We start from the raw sequence: 22,500 nt of genomic DNA on the forward strand, positions 1-22,500 counted from the left end.
GGCGAGGGACACCAAACTGGTTATCAAATAATGTCCAAACTGCATCGATTGAAAGTGAGAGGTAGAGAAATAATCGTTAATAATCGGCAAAATCTTCAGCGATCAATAATAAAGGCAATAATCGTAAAAAACGCTCGAGTTATATTTGAACGTCTTCCATTTTTTTCTGCCGCAGACGATAGGAAAGGAAAGACCCCGAAACCAACCGGAGCACTCTTCCTCTCTTCTGTACACTCGTAGTTGTTTTACAGACAACACATAATTAATTACACGTACAAAGAAGAGTAATTAGTATTTGTCTTTCGCTTTTAATTGATACACTTTGCTTCAATTTCTTCGCCATATTATCTTTTAGCTTTTATTTCAGTCATTCGACTGCGGCCATGCTGGGGTATCGCCTTGAAATGTTTTAATCCAAGAAATCGATACCAATGCCTACGTCTGCAGCTTGGTTCTTATTCTCTGAGTCTCTTTTGTTGAACCTCTAAGTTACAGGGACGTATACAAACCAACACCAGTTGTCAAGCAGCGGCGGTGGTGTGGAGGGGGACAAACCCAATCACAAAGTCACACACACACACACAAACCACATGGTTCCGTGCTCAGTCCTACAGCATGGCACCTTGGGTAAGTGCCATGCTGTAGGACTGAACACGGAACCATGTGGTTGAGAATTTGTTTCTTTACTACCCACAAGGGGCTAAACAAGGACAGACTCCAGTGCGTAACTGGTACTTAATTTATCGACCTCGGCGGAATTTGAATTCAGAACGTAACGGCAGACGAAATACGGCTGCGCATTTCGCCCGGCCACGCAGTAGGACTGAACCCGGAGCCATGTGGTTGAGAAGCAAGCTTCTTACCACATAGCCACACCTGCGCCTAGAAGGTTTATTACATGCACACACATACAAATGGGTTGGTTACGGTTGGAGCGCCTCCTATCGTAAAACTATTCCATCGGGATTGACACAGAGGTTAAACAATAACAATGAGAGAGAAAGGGGGGGGAGAGAAAAAGTGAGGGAGAAGGGGAGAGAAAGAGAGAGAGAGAGAAGGGGAGAGATAGGGAGAGAAAAAGAGAGAGAGAGAGAGAGAGAGAGAGAGAGAGAGAGCCATGCCGTTTAAAGTTCAAAATTTTCTTGTCTTCGCCTGCAACAGCAACAACAACAATACGCACCCATCCTACGAAGGTATAAAAAACAGAAATCGGAAAAAGAAAATAAAAAAAGGAAAAAGAAATGAATAAACAAAAAGAATTTCGAAGCAAAAATATCCTAAAATTCCAAGAATTTGAAAAGAAAAGCCAGTTCACGGCCAGCTTGAACTGCGCTGACGAATACTCAGCCACGCCTAGTATTTTTTTTTGTTTTGTTTTTTGTTTCTCTGGTCTTCTCTCTGTTTCTTTATTTTTGTTTTTTTTTCTTTGGTGGTGATGGCGGGGGGAATCACGTGATGGTTTTAGAGGTGGATCCCCGTCGTTCGAAAATGAGGTGTTCAGCCGTCCATCAACTGAATTATTTGTTCTTTGTACGATGCTAATATTAAGGGCAAGAAAGGCGCCGAGCTAACGGAATCCCTAGCATAACCGGGCCCACGTGTTTCGTCCATCCGCCGAGGTTGACTTTGCTCTTCGTCCTCTCGAGGTTGATGAATTAAATAAGTAGCATATAAGCCCTGGGGTCGATGATGTAATCATTTTACCCCCTGCTTCCAAATTGCTGGCCTTGTGCTAAAACTTGAAATTAATATTAATGAGAATAGTATTGCAACCAAAGGAGGACTTTGACTCTACGCCTATGCAAGACACTGTTTGACGGGTTTCATATTTCGCTTCTCAGCTGAAAAGATTCGTGATGAAATAATAGACATCCAGACACAGGATTTGTTTGTGTTTATAAAGTACCAATGGAGCATCCCGTCGTTGCCGGGTAATTTTCAAAATAGAACTCCTTGGTGAGCTTTCAGAATAGCACACCCACATAAGTTGGATTTTCTCCGTTTTGACGAAGATGTTTCCTATTTTTACCACACCCATACAAATGATGTCGAGAAGCTTTTTACAGAAATTTTTTGAAAATGTATGAATCCCACCCCACATCCAGACCAATTTTGGCCGATTTTTTTCAAGCAAAGAAGCTAGCTGTAAAATCTTAATAAGAGACAAGAGTAGTAACTATACTAACAAGTAAGGTTAATCGCCACATCAACTGGTTGAAGGTTACTACCAGTTTAACCCCAGCCAGCTGGTTATCGGTGCAACACTGCACCCCGTATACACACACACACATATATATATATATATATATATATATATATATTACGGAGATGTACTTGCATAGCAAGTGACCTGATCTGAGATCGTGTGCTGGTACGAAAACAATTGCAGCGTGGAAGGTGTTTATACGCCATTTAAAAAACACAAAAACCGTTAGGTTCACTTCAACATTTAAATTTAATTTGCCCTAACGGTTTTTTGTGTTTCTTAAGTGGCTTATAAACACTTTCCACGCTGTATATATATATATATATATTAAATATATATAGCCAGCAAGGGAGCGAACACCTATCACCCTCCAGCAGACGACAGGATCATGAGATCGATTCGGTCCTCAGTCGCTCCAACAATTGGAGATGCCTTCTATATGGCTTTAAAGCAAGCTAACTCTCATTCGATTGCTACTCAATGCTTTGAAACAAAAAGCATTACTACAAGTGATATTATCTCAGGACAAATACCGTGGTAAATTTCCATTTTCGCAATGTATTTACATTAACAATGATACGTAGATGGCTATCTTCATCTAATACTACTTGTTGCTTATAACATATATATATATATATATGTGGATCGTTAGCCCCTACACGCAATTTTTTTCTCTCCTTGTTTCTTTTCTGTGTATCTTTCTGTCGAAGAGCGTAGGCTCGAAACGTAAAAGACTTGTTTTATTTCTATTCCTGAGCGCCATACTAATACATTTGTTTGTTTGTACTCCACCTGCCTTCGTCTTTTGTTTATTTTCGTAAACCTTCCCGTTATATATATGTGTGTGTGTGTACGCAAAATCATATTACTAATGGTTAATATATTTATTACTTCTGTCAATTATCCATGCGTTAATAAGAATTTTACCAGTAACAGAATCGCAATGAACAGAACAACGATGAAGCCTTATTAGCCATTCATAGGCCAGCACATGTATAACTGTTGTAGATATCGTCTGTTGCCAGTCAGTTTAGTTATCCAGCTGACAATGCCCCTGCTACGACATTACACAATAACAACAGACGTAAATAATTAGCTACAAACTACAAGTTGTTGAGCAAGATTTACAACATGGCTACTGGTCCAGTCGCCATGTTGCTTGGCATGTTCAGCAATAGTTTTGAGCCGCCCCAACCTAAAACGTGATTCTTGAATGAAGGAAACATCATTGTTATAGAATGCAGTAAGGTTAAATTTTTCCCAACCACTTCAAGCATTTCATTAAACGACATCATATATGGTACATTATATAGTGTTAGTGGTAGGTATTGGTTTTCGTTTTTTTCAGTCATAAGAACAACAATGCATCGTATTGTATATAGACACGAACACATTATATGTTTTAATAATAAACACGTTCTCAGCGATGTGTTTATGATTACATATAATAAACACATTCATTGTTGTTGAGAATTTAGGGCAATATTACGACGCATTGGTCTTGTAGTTATGAATGAAAACAAATCTAATGCCCCCAACTACGCCATTAACATGTCCTCCTTTCATGTTTTTAGACGTTATAGTGTAGCTTAAGAAAGATTTGGCTGTTATTTCTAGTAGGTCAATAGACCACGTAAAGGTTTTGTCTTCGCCGTCTTTGCCAGTTTTCATAACGAGATGGTGGCAGTGAATCGCTTCAGTTAAAATTATGTAACTTTAAATGGTTATAATTTCTTTAATTTTTAGAAGAAAGGAATATGACTTTTACCATCAGCATGCAAAACAACATTAGAAGTGCATTTTTGAAAATATTTGGTGAAAATATGAAAAGCTTTAATAATAAAGAATTAAAATTCCCACAATTGAAAATAGGATTGAAAATTATTGCCGCACAATCGATCGGTGTTAGAAAGACGATTTATAATATGTTGTTTCAATTGCGTTCACCGAGTTTTTCCACAGTTTGACAAGCTTCTGCAATATCAGTGACTATTTTATGCGCTGTTTCGTACGTATCGAAGACGAATTTCATTTAAGCAGACGACAATTAGGCATACGACATTCACAAGCTTCAACAAAGGCGAAAGGCGTCTGTTGTTAGGTATGACTTTGGTCATGAAGTTTGCGACCCAACTACAGTTTTCAATTCCATTGTGTAGCATTTTGTGAGTGGATTTTGTTGACAAACTGAAAGAAGTCCGTCATATATATATATATATATATATATCATTTAATGTACACAGTATAACGGTCGGCTCTGAAGATTGCTCGGAGACACGAGGCTTGTCTTAAACACCTGCCTAACACACATGTTAAGAAACTATTTGTAGCTCCTATCTTACATATATATATTCTTTTATTTGTTTCAGTCATTTAACTGCGGCCATGCTGGAGCAAATCGACCCAGGACTTATTCTTTATAAGCCAAGTACTTATCCTATCGGTCTTTTGCCGAACCCCTAAGTTACGGGGACGTAAACATACCAACGTCGGTTGTCCAGCGCTGGTGGGGTGGGGGGACATAGCGGTTGTAGAGTTCTTCGAGTAAAAATCCTTTAAGGCGGTGCCCCAGCATGGTCTCCGTCAAATGACCGAAACAAGTAAAAGAATGAAAGAATGTGATCACGTGAAAAACGCGACCGAACTTTCTTTCCAACTTAATAAATGACTTGTCCATTTCCAGTATTCGAACATTCTGCAAAGGGGTTTGAGCAAACATTGCATTGCTTGGAAACAAATAAGGGCTGGCGTCCGGAAGGGAGTTCATCCGTAGAAAATCTGTCTCAACAAACTCCGTCTGAGCCATGCAATAATGGGGGAAATTGGACGTTAAATCGATGGTTTTCTGTGTGAGTATACTTAACGGCGGACATCTTCGGAGTTTCTGTAAACCAAATTCCTCTCACACACAACCCAATATTACTGTGGTAAAAAGGCCCAAGGAACCATATAGTGTGTTCAAAACCGAAACTGCTTTTTGGGAAACGAATTTCTTAACCCTCCGATAAAAAAAAAAAAAAACAATATTATTCTCGTTATCGTATCTTGTGTTTGAGTGTTAGGCTTTAAACAACCTTAACTACAGAACGAACTCAAGGACAAGCAAAATCCTTAAAGTAAGGAAACAATGCCGTATATAAATATCCATGTATGAATCAAGAATAAAAGTAAAGACTATTCTAGAACGTGGAAACTCCGTGGATCCGGTTTGTGATAATGGTTTCAAATTTTGACACAAGGCTAACAATTTCGGTGTCGAGGTAAGTCGACCCCAGTACTCAACTGGTTCTTATTTTATCGACCTTCGAATGGATGAAAGGCAAAGTCGATCTCGGCAGAAATTGAACCCCGAACTTAAAGACGGACGAAATGCCGCTAAGCACTGTGTCTGGTGTGCAAACGAGTCTGCCAGTTCGCCGTCCTGTTTCTAACAATAATTTCTCTTCGTAAAGTCTTTTAACGTCTCTCACTAGCTTATCTTGCTCATTTTATTTTATTTTCATTTACGGTGATTAGCATATTGACCCCCTAAAGAGATAGTAGGTTCGGTTCGTTTACGTTACATTTTTTTTTCTAGCTTTGACACTTGGTTGTTAGCTAAATACCAGGTTCACACCGGGGACGAAGGGAAGGGACACAAACAGACTGATTGGCTTGGTTTAAGTTAAAATAAATAATTTCCAACAAACAGGAAGAGATATTTATCTAAAACAAGCAAGTAAATAAATAAATAACTACGAAAATAAAACGAAAAGTATATAAAACAAAACAAATCAACACAGAGCCGCGCGTGGTTGACGGCGGGTGGCTGAGACCGGCAGACGAAAGCATGAAAACGTAAAGCTTGTTTGCTTGGAGTACGGCAGAGGAGAAAAGAAGCAATTAGCGTCGCCATTTTAACAAAGCCTTCCTTTACAAGGCTGGTAGGAAACAAATGTATATACATACAAATTGTTTTTATATCTACATACATACATATATATATGTATGTATATATATATATATATATATATATACATACATTTCCTTTGCCGGTCAACTTGTCAAACATGAAAGTTGTTTGTCGTTTTGCTTAATATTGTCACGTGACTTTAAAGTAAATTTTTAGCGGCCAAAATTATCAAGTCTATCAGTTCGGGCTTCTTTTACTCCCAGAATGAGTGTCTTCGTCGTCGTTCCTATTGTCTTCATTTTCGTTACATTGTGCCCCCCCCCAACTCCACCCTTTCGATTGTTACTACTCAGGGGACGAATCTCCTTTCAAAAAGAAAAACAAAATCTGTAAAATGTTCTCGCATTCGTGTGTCCCACATTCGTGTGGTTTGTATATCTAAAAAAATATTTGCCATTAAAAAAACGTAGCACATCGAATTATTCTTTTATTCTTGTACTTGTTTCCATCATTTGACTGCGGCCATGCTGGAGCACCGCCTTTAGTCGAGCAAATGTAGCCCAAGACTTTCTTTGTAAGCCTAGTACTTCTTCTATCGGTTCGTTTTGCCGAACCGCTAAGTTACATAAGCACCAACATCAGTTGTCAAGCGATGGTTGGGGTGGGGGACAGACATATATATATACATCGAGCTTCTTTCAGTTTCCGTCTATCCAATCCACTCACAAGGCTTTGGTTGGCCCGAGGCTTATAGTAGAAGACACTTGCCAAGGTGCCACGCTGTAGGACTGAACCTGGAACCATGTGGTTGGGAAGCAAACTTCTACCACACAGCCACACCTGTGCCTTTTAACCTTGATTTGAGCCAGGATCTTTTCGCTTTGACCGGCAGATTTTTTAAATAATTTCTTTGTAACTAAATACTTTTAAACTTCGTATACTGGTAGAATGTGTTTATAAAACATCTTTTTCTCTTGGCTTTTTTGAGAAAATTCTGTAGTTTGTAAGCTATTTGTTCTTTAATTTCTTGCATTTTGGCAATTTCAACCAATCAATGACGTCTATTGAGGTGAATTCAATTTATCCGGATCGTTGTCAACAACAACAATTTGCGGTCAAATACCCGCTCACTTTGAACTTTCGAAGTTGAGTGGAATAAGATATCTCTTATCTGTAAAAAAGTTAAGAGTTAGGGACAGGAAGTATAATCGGCTGCAAACAATACTTCAATAACATTTTCGTCTGACCTATGGAAGCATCGATGAACGGAAGTAAAAACGAATGAATACAATAATTTGTCTTATGAAGAACGGCTGAAGACGCTCGGCCCTTATTCTCTAGAAAAACGCCGCCGCCGTGATGATCTCATTCTCGCTCACAACATCATAAGCGGAAAGTGTAACCTCTCGAAAGAGCTATTCTTCACTCCTGCTCCAGAGCGTCGGCTGCGGGGGTCATTCCGAAAAGCTCTACCTGCGACGATTTCATCTCAATCGAAGGAGAGGGGCTTTCTCCGTCCGGGTTGCGGATCCGTGGAATAAGCTGCCGGACGAGATAGTGAAGATGCCGACAACCGCTCGGTTCAAAGTCTCTCTTGACCACAAATGGCCTGAACTCTTTACATGAACACCACCCTGTACTTAACTCCATGTCCCCCTACATGGCCTTGTTTTTTGAGCCAAAAATTAACTAACTAACTAACTAACATTCCTCAAAGTGGAGCGGATCTCGCTAGAAACAACGTTAGATTTAATGAAGCGACGGAACATTCCATGGTGTGGGGGAGAGGAGGAGGTTTCAGATTGGTTGGTGCTGGACCCACAACACTTCTTCCATTTGGGAGGGACTATCGTTTATGGAAACGGAAGTGGTTAACAGAAGAGGAAGAAGTCTTCAGAAATCCAGCAATGTTACCACTGATGGATAAACAGCAATAAAAAGAAAATTAAAGATTTTACAAATAAACAGGAAAAGATTTGTATGTACATTAAATTTTATTTTATAATTAAAATCTAAAACAGATGAAAACGAAAAGAATTCTAAAATGATCATAATTGGTTAATATTCATCTTGAAAAAACATTAAAAATGACAGTTCATTTTCTATCTCTTTTACTGTCAGTTAAATAGCTTTGAAGGTAAAAATAAAAATTGATTATCAGAAGGTAATTGTGTATGAGAACATAATGAATATCAAAGAGAATTTTGGGATTAATACAAAGCGATTTCAGTCGCTGACGTTTTCGCCATTTCTTTGGCGTGGTTGACAACATCGGGTAAGTTTGGCGATGTCGAATCCCTTGGCTGCACTTGGACGCTGTTCGACGTTCTTGAAGTCATTATTGTCGAAGTGACTGTCGTTGGAGTGGTGATACAGGTCGACGGAAGAGCAGCCGCGGGCAAAGGCGACAAATGACCGGCATCGAACGTTGCTGTTATAAACGCTTCGTATTCAACGGTCCCCATTTTAAAATGCAGACGATCGTGCGCTAACTTCATAATACGCCCTTGAAGAGTGCCATCGCTCAGGGTATCAATAATGGATTCTGGGATTATCGCATAGACCACAGCAGTTATATAGTCGATTGTCCATTGGCATAGATTTGCATAATCGATTAACTCGAGAATCAGGCCATTGGTGAAGTTTTCCACGCCAATGCGGTGAAGATTTTGCTCATTGAGACTTTGTTTGCACAGACGACTCGAAAATGTGAAAATACCGGCAAAGCGGAATATTATAGAAGTTGGCGGCGGTTGAATCTTCTCGTAATCAAATGTGGAGTCTGTTTTGTCAAAGAATTCGTTCAAAAGCCGTAAATATTCCGGAGTCCCCACTGAAAGTTGAGACCTCTTTAATACCACGTCTAAAATACGATATTGAATGTTGGCTGGTTTTATACAGACTTGAACCGAATCGGGTGCCAACTGACGAATTACTCCAACCAAATGCTCAAATGTCCATTTATTGATGTTAGAATAATCGTAAAGTTCCAATACCAGACCATTTACATACCAATGGGCTTCGATTCGTCGTAAATCTCCAGACTCCAGCTTTGCATTGCTGATGTCAGCCGATAGACAATATAATCCAGGATATCTAGAAACAACGAAAGAATAAAGATAGTATTAATTGACAGAAGTTAAAACATAATTATTTTATTTTTACAAATTTTATTTATTTCTCACAGCAACTGAACATTGTCTTTCGTTACAGGTTTCCAAAAGACCAACCGATTGTTTCAATGAATTTCCAACAATGAAAGTAACAAGGGCGGTACCGTAAATAATGTAGAACAAAAATAACAAAGGAATCTGTTCGCAAAGCCCAGGTTTTGCGAGGGCATTAGTGAAAGCTACACACAGACGATTCTACTGTTTCCACCAACCAAATTTCACCCACAAAACATCGTCGATCGACCCCCAAGAATTCACTTTTCCCCTAAAATGCCGTCGAGTGCAATCAAATCGGAACTACAGTAAGTGCGAAGCTATTTAACAACAAAACCATAAAAATTCATCTCTTCTCACCACCACACCACCACCACTCTGCAACCACTTCATTTTTCCTCAGCGGACACTATTGATCGATCTATTGAAATACACTAATCGAAAATGGCAGATTGAGCTTGCCTGTTGTATATAATAATCCAGAAACCTGAAATACAAGAAGTTGGAATATAAAAAAAAAACAAAAAAAACTGATTCAACCGCAAAACTTTCATTTATTTGATAGAAACGGAAATGCTCCAATGTAACAGATTCACGGTCGTTGGTAAAAACACTTCTAAACACGAACTAATGAGAAAGTATCCAGGTAGGTTTTAGTCTTCTGTTATAAATTCTGTTTACATCTAGTCTGTATTACAGGGTTATTAAATCGACTCGAGTACTTCTTGCCTGGTAGTTTATTTTCCGTCCTCTGAAGAATGAAAATCAAAGTGACCTCGATTTGTTTCGACCCTTTGGAATTTCAGTTCTAAAGGGTGGTCGAAACAAACCCGAGCAACGCCGGGCGATACTGCTAGTTTATTGTTCAAAACGTTTTCAGTCAAACGTTTGTTCCATTTGACTCTTCGCATTTTTGATTTTCGTCTTTTTTTTTCCTTTTTTTTTTTTGAAGAAAGAGTTTAATTAAAGATGGATCTGCGCATGCGTACACACGTGTGTTGTTTTGACATTACATTGTAGATGTAGTGTCCCTTGATCTTCTGTGAATCCATATGGCCATTCGGAAATATCCCGTATTGGAAACAAGGGAGGGTTGAGTACAGGAAGGACATCAGACCGTGAAAAACCTACCCCAACAAATCTCGAGTGTCCCACGCAAGCATGGAAAAAGTGGACGCTGAAGCGATGATAACGACCGTACGAATTCCTCTTCAATCTTCGTCACGAATGAAGAATCGACATTGACGCTATCTCTGCTTCTAGTAAAACTATTGCATTAGAATAATCTATGTTAACATAATCTTCCGATGCAGAAGGTTACCTGGGTAATTCTAAGCAAATATAATAGAACGAATCATTCAACATGAGAGAGAGAGAGAGAGAGAGAGAGAGAGAGAGAGAGAGAGAGAGAGAAAGAGTGACAGATGGACCGAAAACAAAAGAGAGAGAAAGAGAAAAATGTAGAAAAGATTTATATTATAATCCTTTTGTCTCCATTGTATCTCGCAGAAATGAATTCCTAGCTAGCGGCGATAGCTGTGACCTATTCGATGTTAAGCTATAAAATTTATCTTCACAACAGTAGTCAGCCATCTTTAAAACTTATATAAAAGTTTCAAATGAATTGAATAACTTGAATAGAAATTGAGGCGTTCCTCCATTCACTGCTTCTATCTACAATTGGTTTTCTTTTAGTCTGTCTTCGAAGATATTTCACGTAAGTCTTTACATTAATTTCGAGAAGCAGAAGCTTCAATATCAGTAACTTTGTTGTCACAAAAAAAAGTTGCATCTATGTGTGTACCAAACGGGCAAAAAAAAAAAAAAACAACAACAAAAAACAGGGGTAATTTTTGATATTTATTTTCTCATTAACTCAGGATGAAAACTATAATTGTTAGCCTCTCGCACAATGAAATTTACAATCCCATTATCGAAATGTGCCCTAAATTACTCTTACTTGTTTCAGTCATTTGACTGTGGCCATGCTGGAGCACCGCCTTTAGTCGAGCAAATCGACCCCGGGACTTATTCTTTGTAAGCCCAGTACTTATTCTATCGGTCTCTTTTGCCGAACCGCTAAGTAACGGGGGACGTTAACACACCAGCATCGGTTGTCAAGCAATGCTAGGGGGACAAACACAGACACACAAACACACACACATACATACACATATATACGATAGGCTTCTTTCAGTTTCCGTCTACCAAATCCACTCACAAGGCATTGGTCGGCCCGGGGCTATAGCAGAAGACACTTGCCCAAGGTGCCACGCAGTGGGACTGAACCCGGAACCATGTGGTTGTTTAGCGAGCTACTTACCACACAGCCACTCCTGCGCCTATTCACTTTCCTCTGCATTCAGAGTGAGCATAAAATCATTTACGATTCCCGCACTGTTGTTGTCAAACCAATGTACAAATTGAGAAAAATCGGTTCCCTTTTCCCATCTAAAGCTAGATGAAACATTCTTCTGTGCTATCCAAACCATCATCATCATCTACCTCATCTGACGAAGAAAAATCAGAAAAAAACTTTGCTGTACAAATCGTCCATTTGCAACTGGGTTTCTCCTGTCAATAAGGGTTTAGGGCGGTGAGCTAGCAGCATTGTCAGCACAACGGACAAAATGCTTAGTGACATTTCATCCGGCTTTATTAAGTTCTGGGCTAAAATTCCGCCGAGGTTGACTTTGTCTCTTATCTTTTCGCGGGTCGATAAAATAAGTACCAGCTGCATATCGGAGTCGATGTAATCGATTGCCAGGCGCCCCACCCCTCAAAAATTTCCGGAGTTTAGCCAATAATAGGTCAAAATATCTTCCACTGGCTTTGTCTCTCTGAAATCGTCCGGAATAAGAGATTCCTCGCTTGAAAGCACAGATAACGAACGACAGCAAAAACAAAATAATACTCTCGATTACATATTCATCTAACCCATGCTACCATTGAAAACGAACGAAAAGTGAAATTGTTAATAGGAATATTAAAGTGGTTGATGAAGTTCGGATAAAAAGAAGAAAAGGTCTGCTCTTAGAATGCTTCCCTTGACTTTTGCAACCACGGATCATCGTGGCCAAAGCCATGCAATGTTCACCTGTCCCATCGCCATCACTACTATTTCTGCTAAACCCTACACAGTGCCTTCTTAAAGCATAGACACACACTTGGGTTGTGTCTCCACAACCCCAGTGTGTCTATGCTATCGTTACGTAGGGGCTCCGGTGCATTGTTTGAGGTGGTGGTGGTGGGTTAGACGATATCGTAAAGAGGCTCCTAGTGCTGTATTAACTCTTGTTGTTGCCAATGAGTAAATCGTATATATCATCATCATTTTAACGTCCACTTTTCCAAGCTTTCATGGGTCGGACGGAATTGATCGAGGCAGATTTTCTCGGACCGGACGCCCTTTTTGTCGTATATAATTCAATTTACAAGATAATCAAACTTTTGAAAAAATTTAGTCAGATATCTGTAAATTTATTGTTACATACGATGCCGGGACAGACGAATTATAATCTCGTACTTATGATTAGATTTTGATGATGTTTTAGAATTAAAAAATAAGACTACATTAGAACGGGTTGTCTTAGAAGGGTTAGTATTAAAAAAAAAATCTATCGCTTCCTCAAATCCTTTTCAGACGTTCACTCTTATTAACTGACAGACGATCCAGCTTAACCAACTACAATGGCCTCTACAAAGGATATGGGCCCTGACGTTCTACTTCAGACTAATAAAAAGAAAATGTCATTGAAGTAGATGCTTTATCTCATCTTTTACCATTGAGATAACTATACAAACCCAGTCGTATTTACCGACGAAGATAATGCCATCGAGAAATACATAAATCAGGATCACATTCGGAGAGGCGAAGCGACACCAGCATCGACAGATGGGCGTCAATGGCTGATGTCTATATTTAGTTCGTAACGCTCACACTCCATTCTAATTTGCTGGTGTCACAATGACTGCTGAAGCTGAAATTATTATTTTGGAAAGGAATTTCAAACATAACAAGCTCAATGATTTATTTTTTAAATATGCTAATTATTCACGCCCACTCCTGGTGCAATTCTGTACATATCCTTATTGATTTTCTCAGCATTACTTCGGCAAATAAAATTAAGCGTATGCTTAACTAAGGCTTAAAGGCCTCCAATTGTCAACTTCGCCGAAATGATTAACTATAAACTCTTTTTATCCCCAACTTGTGTTTACTTATTAGATTTTTGATGATCATAAAACACTCAACTATTGTGGGTTTTTTTCTTCTTATATATATATATATATTATATATACACAGGCGGTTTCCACGAGTAATTGAACGGACCACACAAAAGATTCGAGAAATTTCGTTTTATTTTCCTTTTGCAAAAAGGCTGCAGTACTAATTATTGTTAGAACAATTTCCAACGAAAACCAAATCTGTGTAGAAATAGCTGCCAAACGCCCGTCAACTCATCACACTCTAATATCTTAAAAGCGAAGAGAAATATATTGAATAAATGTTTGTCTAGCTGTACAAAAAGACGACACATTGTATTGAAAGCCAGAAAGCTTTCATCACTGGTCTCTTCAATGAAGACTGAATTGGGGGGGGGGGGAGTTACGCAACAGATGAAATAAAAGGTTCTTCACCATTTCAAGAATTCGTATCGCCAAAAAATTTCCCCATTTAATTAATGCTTTACCCACTTCGCCAGACCTTCGGGGACATCGCTATTATCGATCCTGTTAGGGGGACGGAATGATTTCAATATTAATGCCGATGGATTGTATTTTGTCGCTGAACCAAAGAAACTCAACGGAAACATGGGCGATGAGGGACGACTTAGGTGCAACAGGACTCGGCTGCTTCTCATTTTCAGTTGGTACTACTTGAGAACAGGGATCTTTTCCTTTTGATGGACGGAATTTTCTACTTAACTAAACAATTTGAAACTTCGTATACTGGTAGAATGTGTCAAAAGAAAACATTATTGTAAACAACGTTAAACTTAAAAATTACAATTTTGTTTTCAATTTTGTTTACAATAATGTTTTCTTTTGACACATTCTACCAGTATACGAAGTTTCAAATTGTTTAATTAACTAGAAAATTCCGTCCATCAAAAGGAAAAGATCCGAGAACAGTAGTCTCGGTGCGCGCACTCGCGTACCCGCGCTAGCTAGTCATGACTAGTCGATCCTTACTTTGTGTTTATTTACTTTGCTAGGTAGTCGTTGTAGGGTCGACTAGTCATGACTAGCTAGCACGGATGCGCGAGTACGCGAGTGCGCGCACCGGGACCACTGTTCTCAAGTAGTAACCTTTCAGTTTAACCCGAGTAACGTGAAATGATGCATCGCGCCGCCTCGCCCGCGACTTGAACTTGCGCCGTGACTGGCCAAACGGCTTAACCACTAAGCGACGCGCGTGCGTGCATTGATTGCTAACGTAAAAAAACATCAAAATTATAAAAAAAAAAGAACAAGATTGACGTGCTATCCATCGAAGGTCATCAAATCCTTTCACATTGCAAAGGGTTTTAATAGCCGTCCTTTCTCCCACACCTTTGACGCTACCTGCCCACAAATTGAAACAAACAACTTCACTGCCCTATCACTTCCTGGTCATCAACACTACATCCTTTCACGCGAGCCCTCTTTCTCTCTCCCTCTCTGTCTCTCTCTTGCTGATCGTGACAACAACAACCTCGCCAATGGGGGCTATCAGCTCGTCTCCCGGGTCGGGTGCAGAGCAGGTCACCTTGACCACTTGACCCTTTCAGACAATCCCTTCGCTCAGAGGGAGGTATGTCAACAACTCCTAACTAGCCAGCTGTGGTGTTGGTCTTCTTTACAATCAAGGAAAAGAATGCGAAAACATCTTCAGCGTGCGGCACACATACATATACACACATACACATACACACACACACGCACACAAGGTGGTCGGAGATAGTGCTAAATTCAAAATAGTATCAAACAATAAGTTCGACAAGTAAACAACATGAACTGAAGGGTGGACCCCGATGTGGTCACTCGACCTGCAAGAAAGTAGTAGCAAAAAAAAATCGCCCTCCAAATTAAACTTTGAATAGGCGCAGGAGTGGCTGTGTGGTAAGTAGCTTGCTAACCAACCACATGGTTCCGGGTTCAGTCCCACTGCGTGACATCTTGGGCGAGTGTCTTCTGCTATAGCCCCGGGCCGACCAATGCCTTGTGAGTGGATTTGGTAGACGGAAACTGAAAGAAGCCTGTCATGTATGTTTGTGTTGTGTTTGTGTGTCTGTATTTGTCGTCCTAGCATTGCTTGACAACCGATGCTGGTGTGTTTACATCCCCGTTACTTAGCGGTTCGGCAAAAAGAGACCGATAGAATAAGTACTGGGCTTACAAAAAGAATAAGTCCCGGGGTCGATTTGCTCGACTAAAGGCGGTGCTCCAGCATGGCCACAGTCACGTGACTGAAACAAGTAAAAAAAAAAATTTAATTAAATTAAAATTAAAGCACCAATCCAAAACGACAAAATACGCGGCAAGTCTCTTTTCTTACAACATCGGACCGACCAATGAATTTGGTTGAGGAAACTGTGCGGAAGCCTGCCGTGTGTGTATGTATGTGGCTATGAGGGCCCTGTCGAGTAAAGAGACCGCTAGAATAATAAGTATCAGGCTTTAAAAAAAGAACTGGGATCGATTCATTCGACAAAAAAAATCCAAGGTGGTGCCCCAGCATGGCCGCAGTCTGAAAGAATATATTCATTTATTCATTTCAGTCATTTGACCGCGGCCATGCTGGAGCACCGCCTTTACGCGAGCAAATCGAGCCCAGGACTTATACTTTCTAAACCTAGTACTTATTCTATCGGTGTCTTATGCCGAACCGTTAAGTTACGGGGATATAAACACACTAGCATCGGTTGTCAAACTATGTTGGGGGACAAACACAACAGGCTTCCTTCAGTTTCTGTCTACCAAATCCACTCAAAGTTTTGATCGTCCCGAGGCTAAACGACACTTGCCCAAGGTGCCACGCAGTGGGACTGAACCCGAAACCATGTGGTTGGTAATGAGGATGCTTACCACAGTCACTCCTGTGCGTGTATGTATATACATATGTATATATATTCTTTTGTTTGATTCATTTGATTGCGGCCATACTGGAGTACCATCTTTAGTCGAACAAATTGACACCGTGATTTATTCTTTGTCAATCCAATACTTATTTTATCAGTCTATTTTGCCGAACCGTTAGGTTACGGGCACGTAAACAAACCAGCATCGGTTGTCAAGTGATGGTGGGGAACAAAACACAGACATGCAAATACACACACACACAAACAAACAGGTGCGTCCGTCCGTCCGCGTGACTCCGCCGTTTGCCAACGGCGCTCTTTCCTTGACGTTCCAGTTATATCAGCTGTTCAGGAAAGGAGACAGAATACGTAGCAAGTCTTACAATCCCTAAGCACTTCGACTAAACCAGTGGTCCTCAACCGGGGTCCACACGGCCCTTGGGCGTGGGTGGGGGTCCACACAAGATTTTGTCATCAAAATTGCTTAAATTACTACAATACGGAAAGGGGGGGGGCTAAGCATCGGATGGCTAGGAGGGTCCAGTCGAGTAAAACAGAAATCAGGAGTCCACAGGCAGAGAATGGTTGACAATTGCTGGGCTTAAACTTTTCAAGGCGGTGCTCCAGCATGACCGTAGTCCAATGACTGAAGCAAGCACGTTGAACAGTCTGCATAGATTCAGATATACACTGTCTGCAATGCCTTTGATAATATCGATCAGAGCTAATCTAGAAGCTAAGGATTATTTCATGAGAATTAATCAATCAAAATTAAACAAAAGGTGGATTAAATTAGAGAATTATCGATAAAAGGTCATCGATAAAAGGTCATCGATAAATCGATTTCCGGAATATATTCTAGAAATATATTTTAAGATTTTCCCCTTTAGATTTACACAATCCAAGTTTTATGACAGCCGTAGCCATAGGCGCAGGAGTGGCTGTGTGGTAAGTAGCTTGCTTTCCAACTTCATGGTTCCGGGTTCATTCCCACTGTGTGGCACCTTGGGCAAGTGTCTTCTACTATAGCCTCGTACCGACCAAAGCCTTGTGTGTGGATTTGGTAGACGGAAACTGAAGGAAGCACGTTGTATACATGTATATATGTTTGTGTGTCTGTGTTTGTCCCCCTACCATCGCTTGACAACTAATGGTGGTGTGTTTACGTCCCCGTAAACTAGCGGTTCGGCAAAAGAGACCGATAAAGTATTAGGCTTACAAAGTCCTGGGGTCGATTTGCTCGAAAGGCGGTGCTCCAGCATGGCCGCAGTCAAATGACTGAAACAAGTAAAGGAGTAAAAGAAGAGAGTATGTGGTTAGGATGTTTGCTGTGAAAGCACAGCATCTCAGGTTCTGTTCCACAGCATGGCACCTCCCTCGTGAATGAATTTGGCAGATGGAAACTGCCTGGAAGCCCTTTATATGTATGTGCCTTGGTGTTTGTATTTGTCTTCCCACCACTCGACAACTAGTGTTGGTTTGTTTACGTTCCCATAGCTTAGCTGTCCGACAAAAGAGGCTGATGGAATGGTTTCGATTTGTTTGATGAAAACCCTTCAATCTTGTGCCCCAGCATGGCCGCAGTCCAGAGACTGAAAGGAGGTAAAATATCATTCCAACCGTGCCCATCACCTCGTGTTTCAAGAGGATATCTACGTCCCGGACTACGTTGGCTAATGTGGTCTTTCGTACTGATGTTGATGGGATGGGATTTGAGAGATGGCATTCTTTCGATATAACTCGACAAAATCAAAACATTTCACTTCGGGTATTTCCGTGGAAGCAAATGACAGTTCGATTCTGTTTTCTGCTTGGAAATTTGCGGATTTTACATATACACAGGAGTGGCTGTGTGGTAAGTAGCTTGTTTACCAGCCACATGGTTCTGGGTTCAGTCCCACTGCGTGGCACCTTGGGCAAGTGTCTTCTGCTATAGCCTCGGGCCGACCAAAGCCTTGTGAGTGGATTTGGTAGACGGAAACTTAAAGAAACCTGTCGTATATATGTATATATGTGTGTTTGTGTGTCTGTGTTTGTCCCCCTAGCATTGCTTGACAACCGATGCTGGTGTGTTTATGTCCCCGTCACTTAGCGGTTCGGCAAAAAGAGACCGATAGAATAAGTATTGGGCTTACAAAGAATAAGTCCCGGGGTCGAGTTGCTCGATTAAATCGGTGCTCCAGCATGGCCGCAGTCAAATGACTGAAACAAGTAAAAGAGAAAAGAGAGAGACACCTGAAACAGGTAAGAACAAATATGCAAGGCTCTTTTTTTCTTCAAGTTTAAAATGAGACATTGCTGGCATAATTTCGTTATATCTATATTCCACAACCCAGGGAAATACCCAAAGTGAAATGATTCGACCTTGTCGAGCTATATCGAAGGAATGCTTGAGAGATATTTGGCTGCTGTTTATAACAGGTTGGACCACTCGAGTAGAGCAGTGTTTATTTACCTGTTGACTATATCCCATTCCCAGGCGTTAGGAAGGGCATCCAGCCGCAGAAACATTGCCAGATCAGACTGGGTCTGGTGCAGCCTTCTGGCTTCCCAGATCCCAGTTGAACCGTCCAACCCATGCTAACATGGAAAACGGATGCTAAATGAGGATGATGATGTTAAGTAACCGATTCACCTCGATCCACTCACGACATTATATTATCCACGGAAATCGATCTTCCTATAAAATCAAAGAAACTGCGTCTCCATTGGTTTTTCAAAATCATTGCTATTAGCTCTCGGTTGTCCCTGATAAAAGTGTCAGTTTTTCAGGGAAGGGGTCGGGGATTTGAACTCAGAATGTACAGAACCAGAACACATGTCACAAGGCGTCCCGTCCGACGCTCCAGTACTTTCGACAATCCGCAACCACTATCTTCATTTAATGTTTGTCTTCCAAACAAGTATGGATTAGGCGTTTGATAGGAGCTGACAAACCAGGGAACTGCATCAAGCTCCGCTGTTTTGGCATAGTTTTTACGGCTGAATTCTCTTTCTAACGCTAATCACTTTACAAAGAGAACAGAGTGATCTTTACATGGCACTAGCACCGGCAAGGTCTGTTTTCGCATGGCTTTAACGGCTGGATGCCCTTCCAAAAGGCACTAGTGACGGCGAGGTTTCATCATTATTAAACGTCCGCTCTCCATTGAGGACGGTTTAACAGGGAACCAGCGAGCTGCAGGGCTGTGCCGAGCCCAAATGTCACCCTTGGCATGGTCTCTATGCGTCGATGCCCTTTTTAACGCCAATCATTTTACAGAGGGCAGTGGCTGCTTCTTTTCGTGCCACAGCTGTCAAACGAACAACCAGTCGGCTACTAAATAGTTTATTACGTAATTTTAGCAGCATTATATTAACATTTACAACTTTAACATTGTCATTAAGTAAAAGTTTCATTAAAAAATATGTATTTAACAAAAGTGCAGTCGGGGACATTTTATTCCCAATTTTTTCAACATCATTGTAATCTATACACCATCTAAAATAATGTATCTAAAATATTTCATTTAAAAGAATGTATTTTTAAGAAAGTTACGATGAAACAAAATCTGTATGTCCAATTTTTCATCCTAGAGACAATTTCCCCCACTGGAATCCAAAATTTACTCACGGAGGGCTGAAATTTCTTCCATGCTAAGAATCGCGGCCGTAGGGTCAGTACCGTATGAACCTATGGGTACACCTAACAGTTTACTCGCCTCCTCGGACCCATCAGGCAACCAATTGCCAATCGGTAATTACAATGGTTATATATATATATATATATATATAAGTGACCCCAGTGTACCGCTATGCAACGTTCCTTCTAGATTTTTCTTGCGGGTGTGCGTAGAAATAAGCTTATGTTCAAATTTTGCCTTTCTTTACAAAGTAAGTACCCATCCATTCAAGTAACCAGTCAAACGCCTTATCAACAATCTACACAAATACGCACAATTTTTAAGTGTGAATCATTTACGATTTTATGAAATTATATAACTTCTCCAATAAAAAAAAAAAAAATTTGGTGTGTGGTTCTGTGGTAAGAAGCTTGCTTTTCAACCACATGGTTCCGGGTTCAGTCCCACTGTTTGGCACCTCGGGCGAGTGTCTTCTGCAATAGCCTCGGGCCGACCAGAGCCTTGTGAGAGAATTTGGTAGACAGAAAGTGAAAGAAACCCGTTGTATGTGCGTGTGTGTGTGTGTCTCCGCCCCCCCCCCCCTTGTCAACCAGTGTTGGTGTTTACGTTCCGGTAACTCAGCGCTTAGAATAAGTATCAAGCTTAAAATATAAAAAAAAAATTCCTGGGGTCCCTTTAATGATTGAAGCAAATGAAAGATAACATCGAGGCAAATAGCGTCACAAACATGGTGAAGTCCTAGACATACTCTAAATCAGCGATGGCCAACCTGAGGCCGAGGGCCGCATGATACTTTCTTGAAATGGGTTTATTTAAACATTAAAAAAAAAATTTATCAAAGATTAAATATTGTAATGAAAAATAAAAAAAGAAAGATACCCCTTTCAAGTCTGTCAGCAGTGCATAAAGTATATAAGTGACCCTCAAGAAATTTTCTTTGATTAAAATGGCCCGCAATGTAATTCGAGTTGGCCAGGCCTGTTCTGAATAAACGGTGAAAACTAGAACACCTTTAATAGCTAATGGAATATACATGATATAATAGAGCCCTCTCAAAAAAAAAAAAAGGATTGTTACAGCTGGAGCATCTTTAATCACGGGTCTATGGAATTAAGGATCAACTTAGCTAAACACCAGCACAAACATTCTCAAATTGACTTAACTGTCCTTACCAGTGGGCACCAAAATAACTATGATATCTCCAACCCAATTAGGCAACCCAAATTATTGATTGTTAATGGCACGTGGCAAAGTCGTCAGAGCCTTCGAATAGCGTTTTACAATCTTTGTTCCTGTTCTTTTGCATTTCGAGTTCAAATCCTGCTATGGCCCGGTTTAGCCTCGCCTGGCACATGTACCTTTAGCAGTCCTAGCCTGTTGCAAACATTCGGGCAAGACTTCTAGCCAATGAGGTCAAGACAGGTCACTTACACAGTTAGAAATAACAGCTAATTTTCCTGAATTCATACAATAATGCGAGGGTTATGGAATTTACTCTCCTGACGTAATCTTTCACAATGTCCCGACAGTTTTTGCGTACCCAGTGTGAAAGATCTGGAATAAAATGGTCGGATACCTTAAAACAGACGATAGTTTTTCTAAAATTCATCAACAGAATCGTAATTTACCTCAATGGAGATATATTTCTACAAAATTTCATTAAAATAAATGTTTTTTTCAAAGAATAATGACGACAGAATATCATACGTGAGTGGGGTGGACCAAGCAGTAGTACCTGTCAAGTACTGGTACTTTATTTGCATATATAATTGACTGTTCCCTCTTAAAATATTTTTAACGAGATGAATTAGCTTAGCTTTTTCAAACAATTAACTCCATTTCTAGGCCCCAGTCACATATTTTCCATTGACAGAATTTCACATTTGCTTTCGGTTCTAATCATTGCCGAAAACATTTGTTCACGATAACCTGGGGATGGGATCAGCTAAAAGTTTCCTATAAACTTTATCTTTAAGCCCACGAGTTTTTTGTTGGTTGTGAATATTTCAAACTTCCAGTATATTTACAAACTTCGCGCTCCCTGCAATTTCCCTTCCGTACGTCTACGGCTACGCGTGTCGCGGTTTCAAGAATCTCCCGGTCTTATGGCTCTAACTAATAGGGAAACATTGGAAAACATAGTTCTCAACATCCCCTCCTCCCTACGAAAAGAAAACACGACAGTCCAGGCAGGCCTACCTCCGGGTTTAAACAATTAAAATAAGAGTTTTGCATGAAAGACAAGTCTCAGATTAAGAAAGAAAAAAAAACTTCATGCTATATTATCACAAGCGAATATATTTTTAAGAAAAACATTTTGGGCTGTTTACCCCGTTATTTGCGTAAGACCTGAAAACTAATACATCCATTTGTAATTTAATTATTTTTTCTACTCTAATTTGCTACATAATTAATTTTTTTACAACAATCTCTTGCGGTTTCATTAAAAGAGCTGCTTGTAATATATTCCTCATATCCTCAATAAAACAACTTCAAACAATTCATAGACACCGAATGAACAGAAGTTACAGCACCAGAATAACACATA

At 40.2% G+C, this 22,500-nt stretch overlaps 1 protein-coding gene and 1 long non-coding RNA gene across 2 annotated transcripts in view; one reads left to right on the top strand and one right to left on the bottom strand.

Moving 5' to 3' along the window:
- Positions 1 to 4,949: 4,949 nt before the first annotated feature.
- On the top strand, positions 4,950 to 9,951 carry LOC118767069. The gene is made up of 2 exons (XR_005002961.1): positions 4,950 to 5,466; positions 9,312 to 9,951. It is a non-coding gene; the product is annotated as an uncharacterized LOC118767069 (long non-coding RNA).
- LOC118767068 overlaps positions 8,194 to 22,500 on the bottom strand; it is a 15,135-nt gene continuing 828 nt past the window's right edge. Inside the window, exon 2 of the mRNA XM_036511089.1 lies at positions 8,194 to 9,194. Within this exon, the coding sequence (XP_036366982.1) occupies positions 8,309 to 9,194 (886 nt within the window). The 3' untranslated portion in view covers positions 8,194 to 8,308. The remainder of the gene's footprint in view (positions 9,195 to 22,500) is intronic.

The sequence above is a fragment of the Octopus sinensis genome, linkage group LG18 (genome assembly GCF_006345805.1).
Source record: "Octopus sinensis linkage group LG18, ASM634580v1, whole genome shotgun sequence".
In the NCBI taxonomy this organism is placed as follows: domain Eukaryota; kingdom Metazoa; phylum Mollusca; class Cephalopoda; order Octopoda; family Octopodidae; genus Octopus; species Octopus sinensis.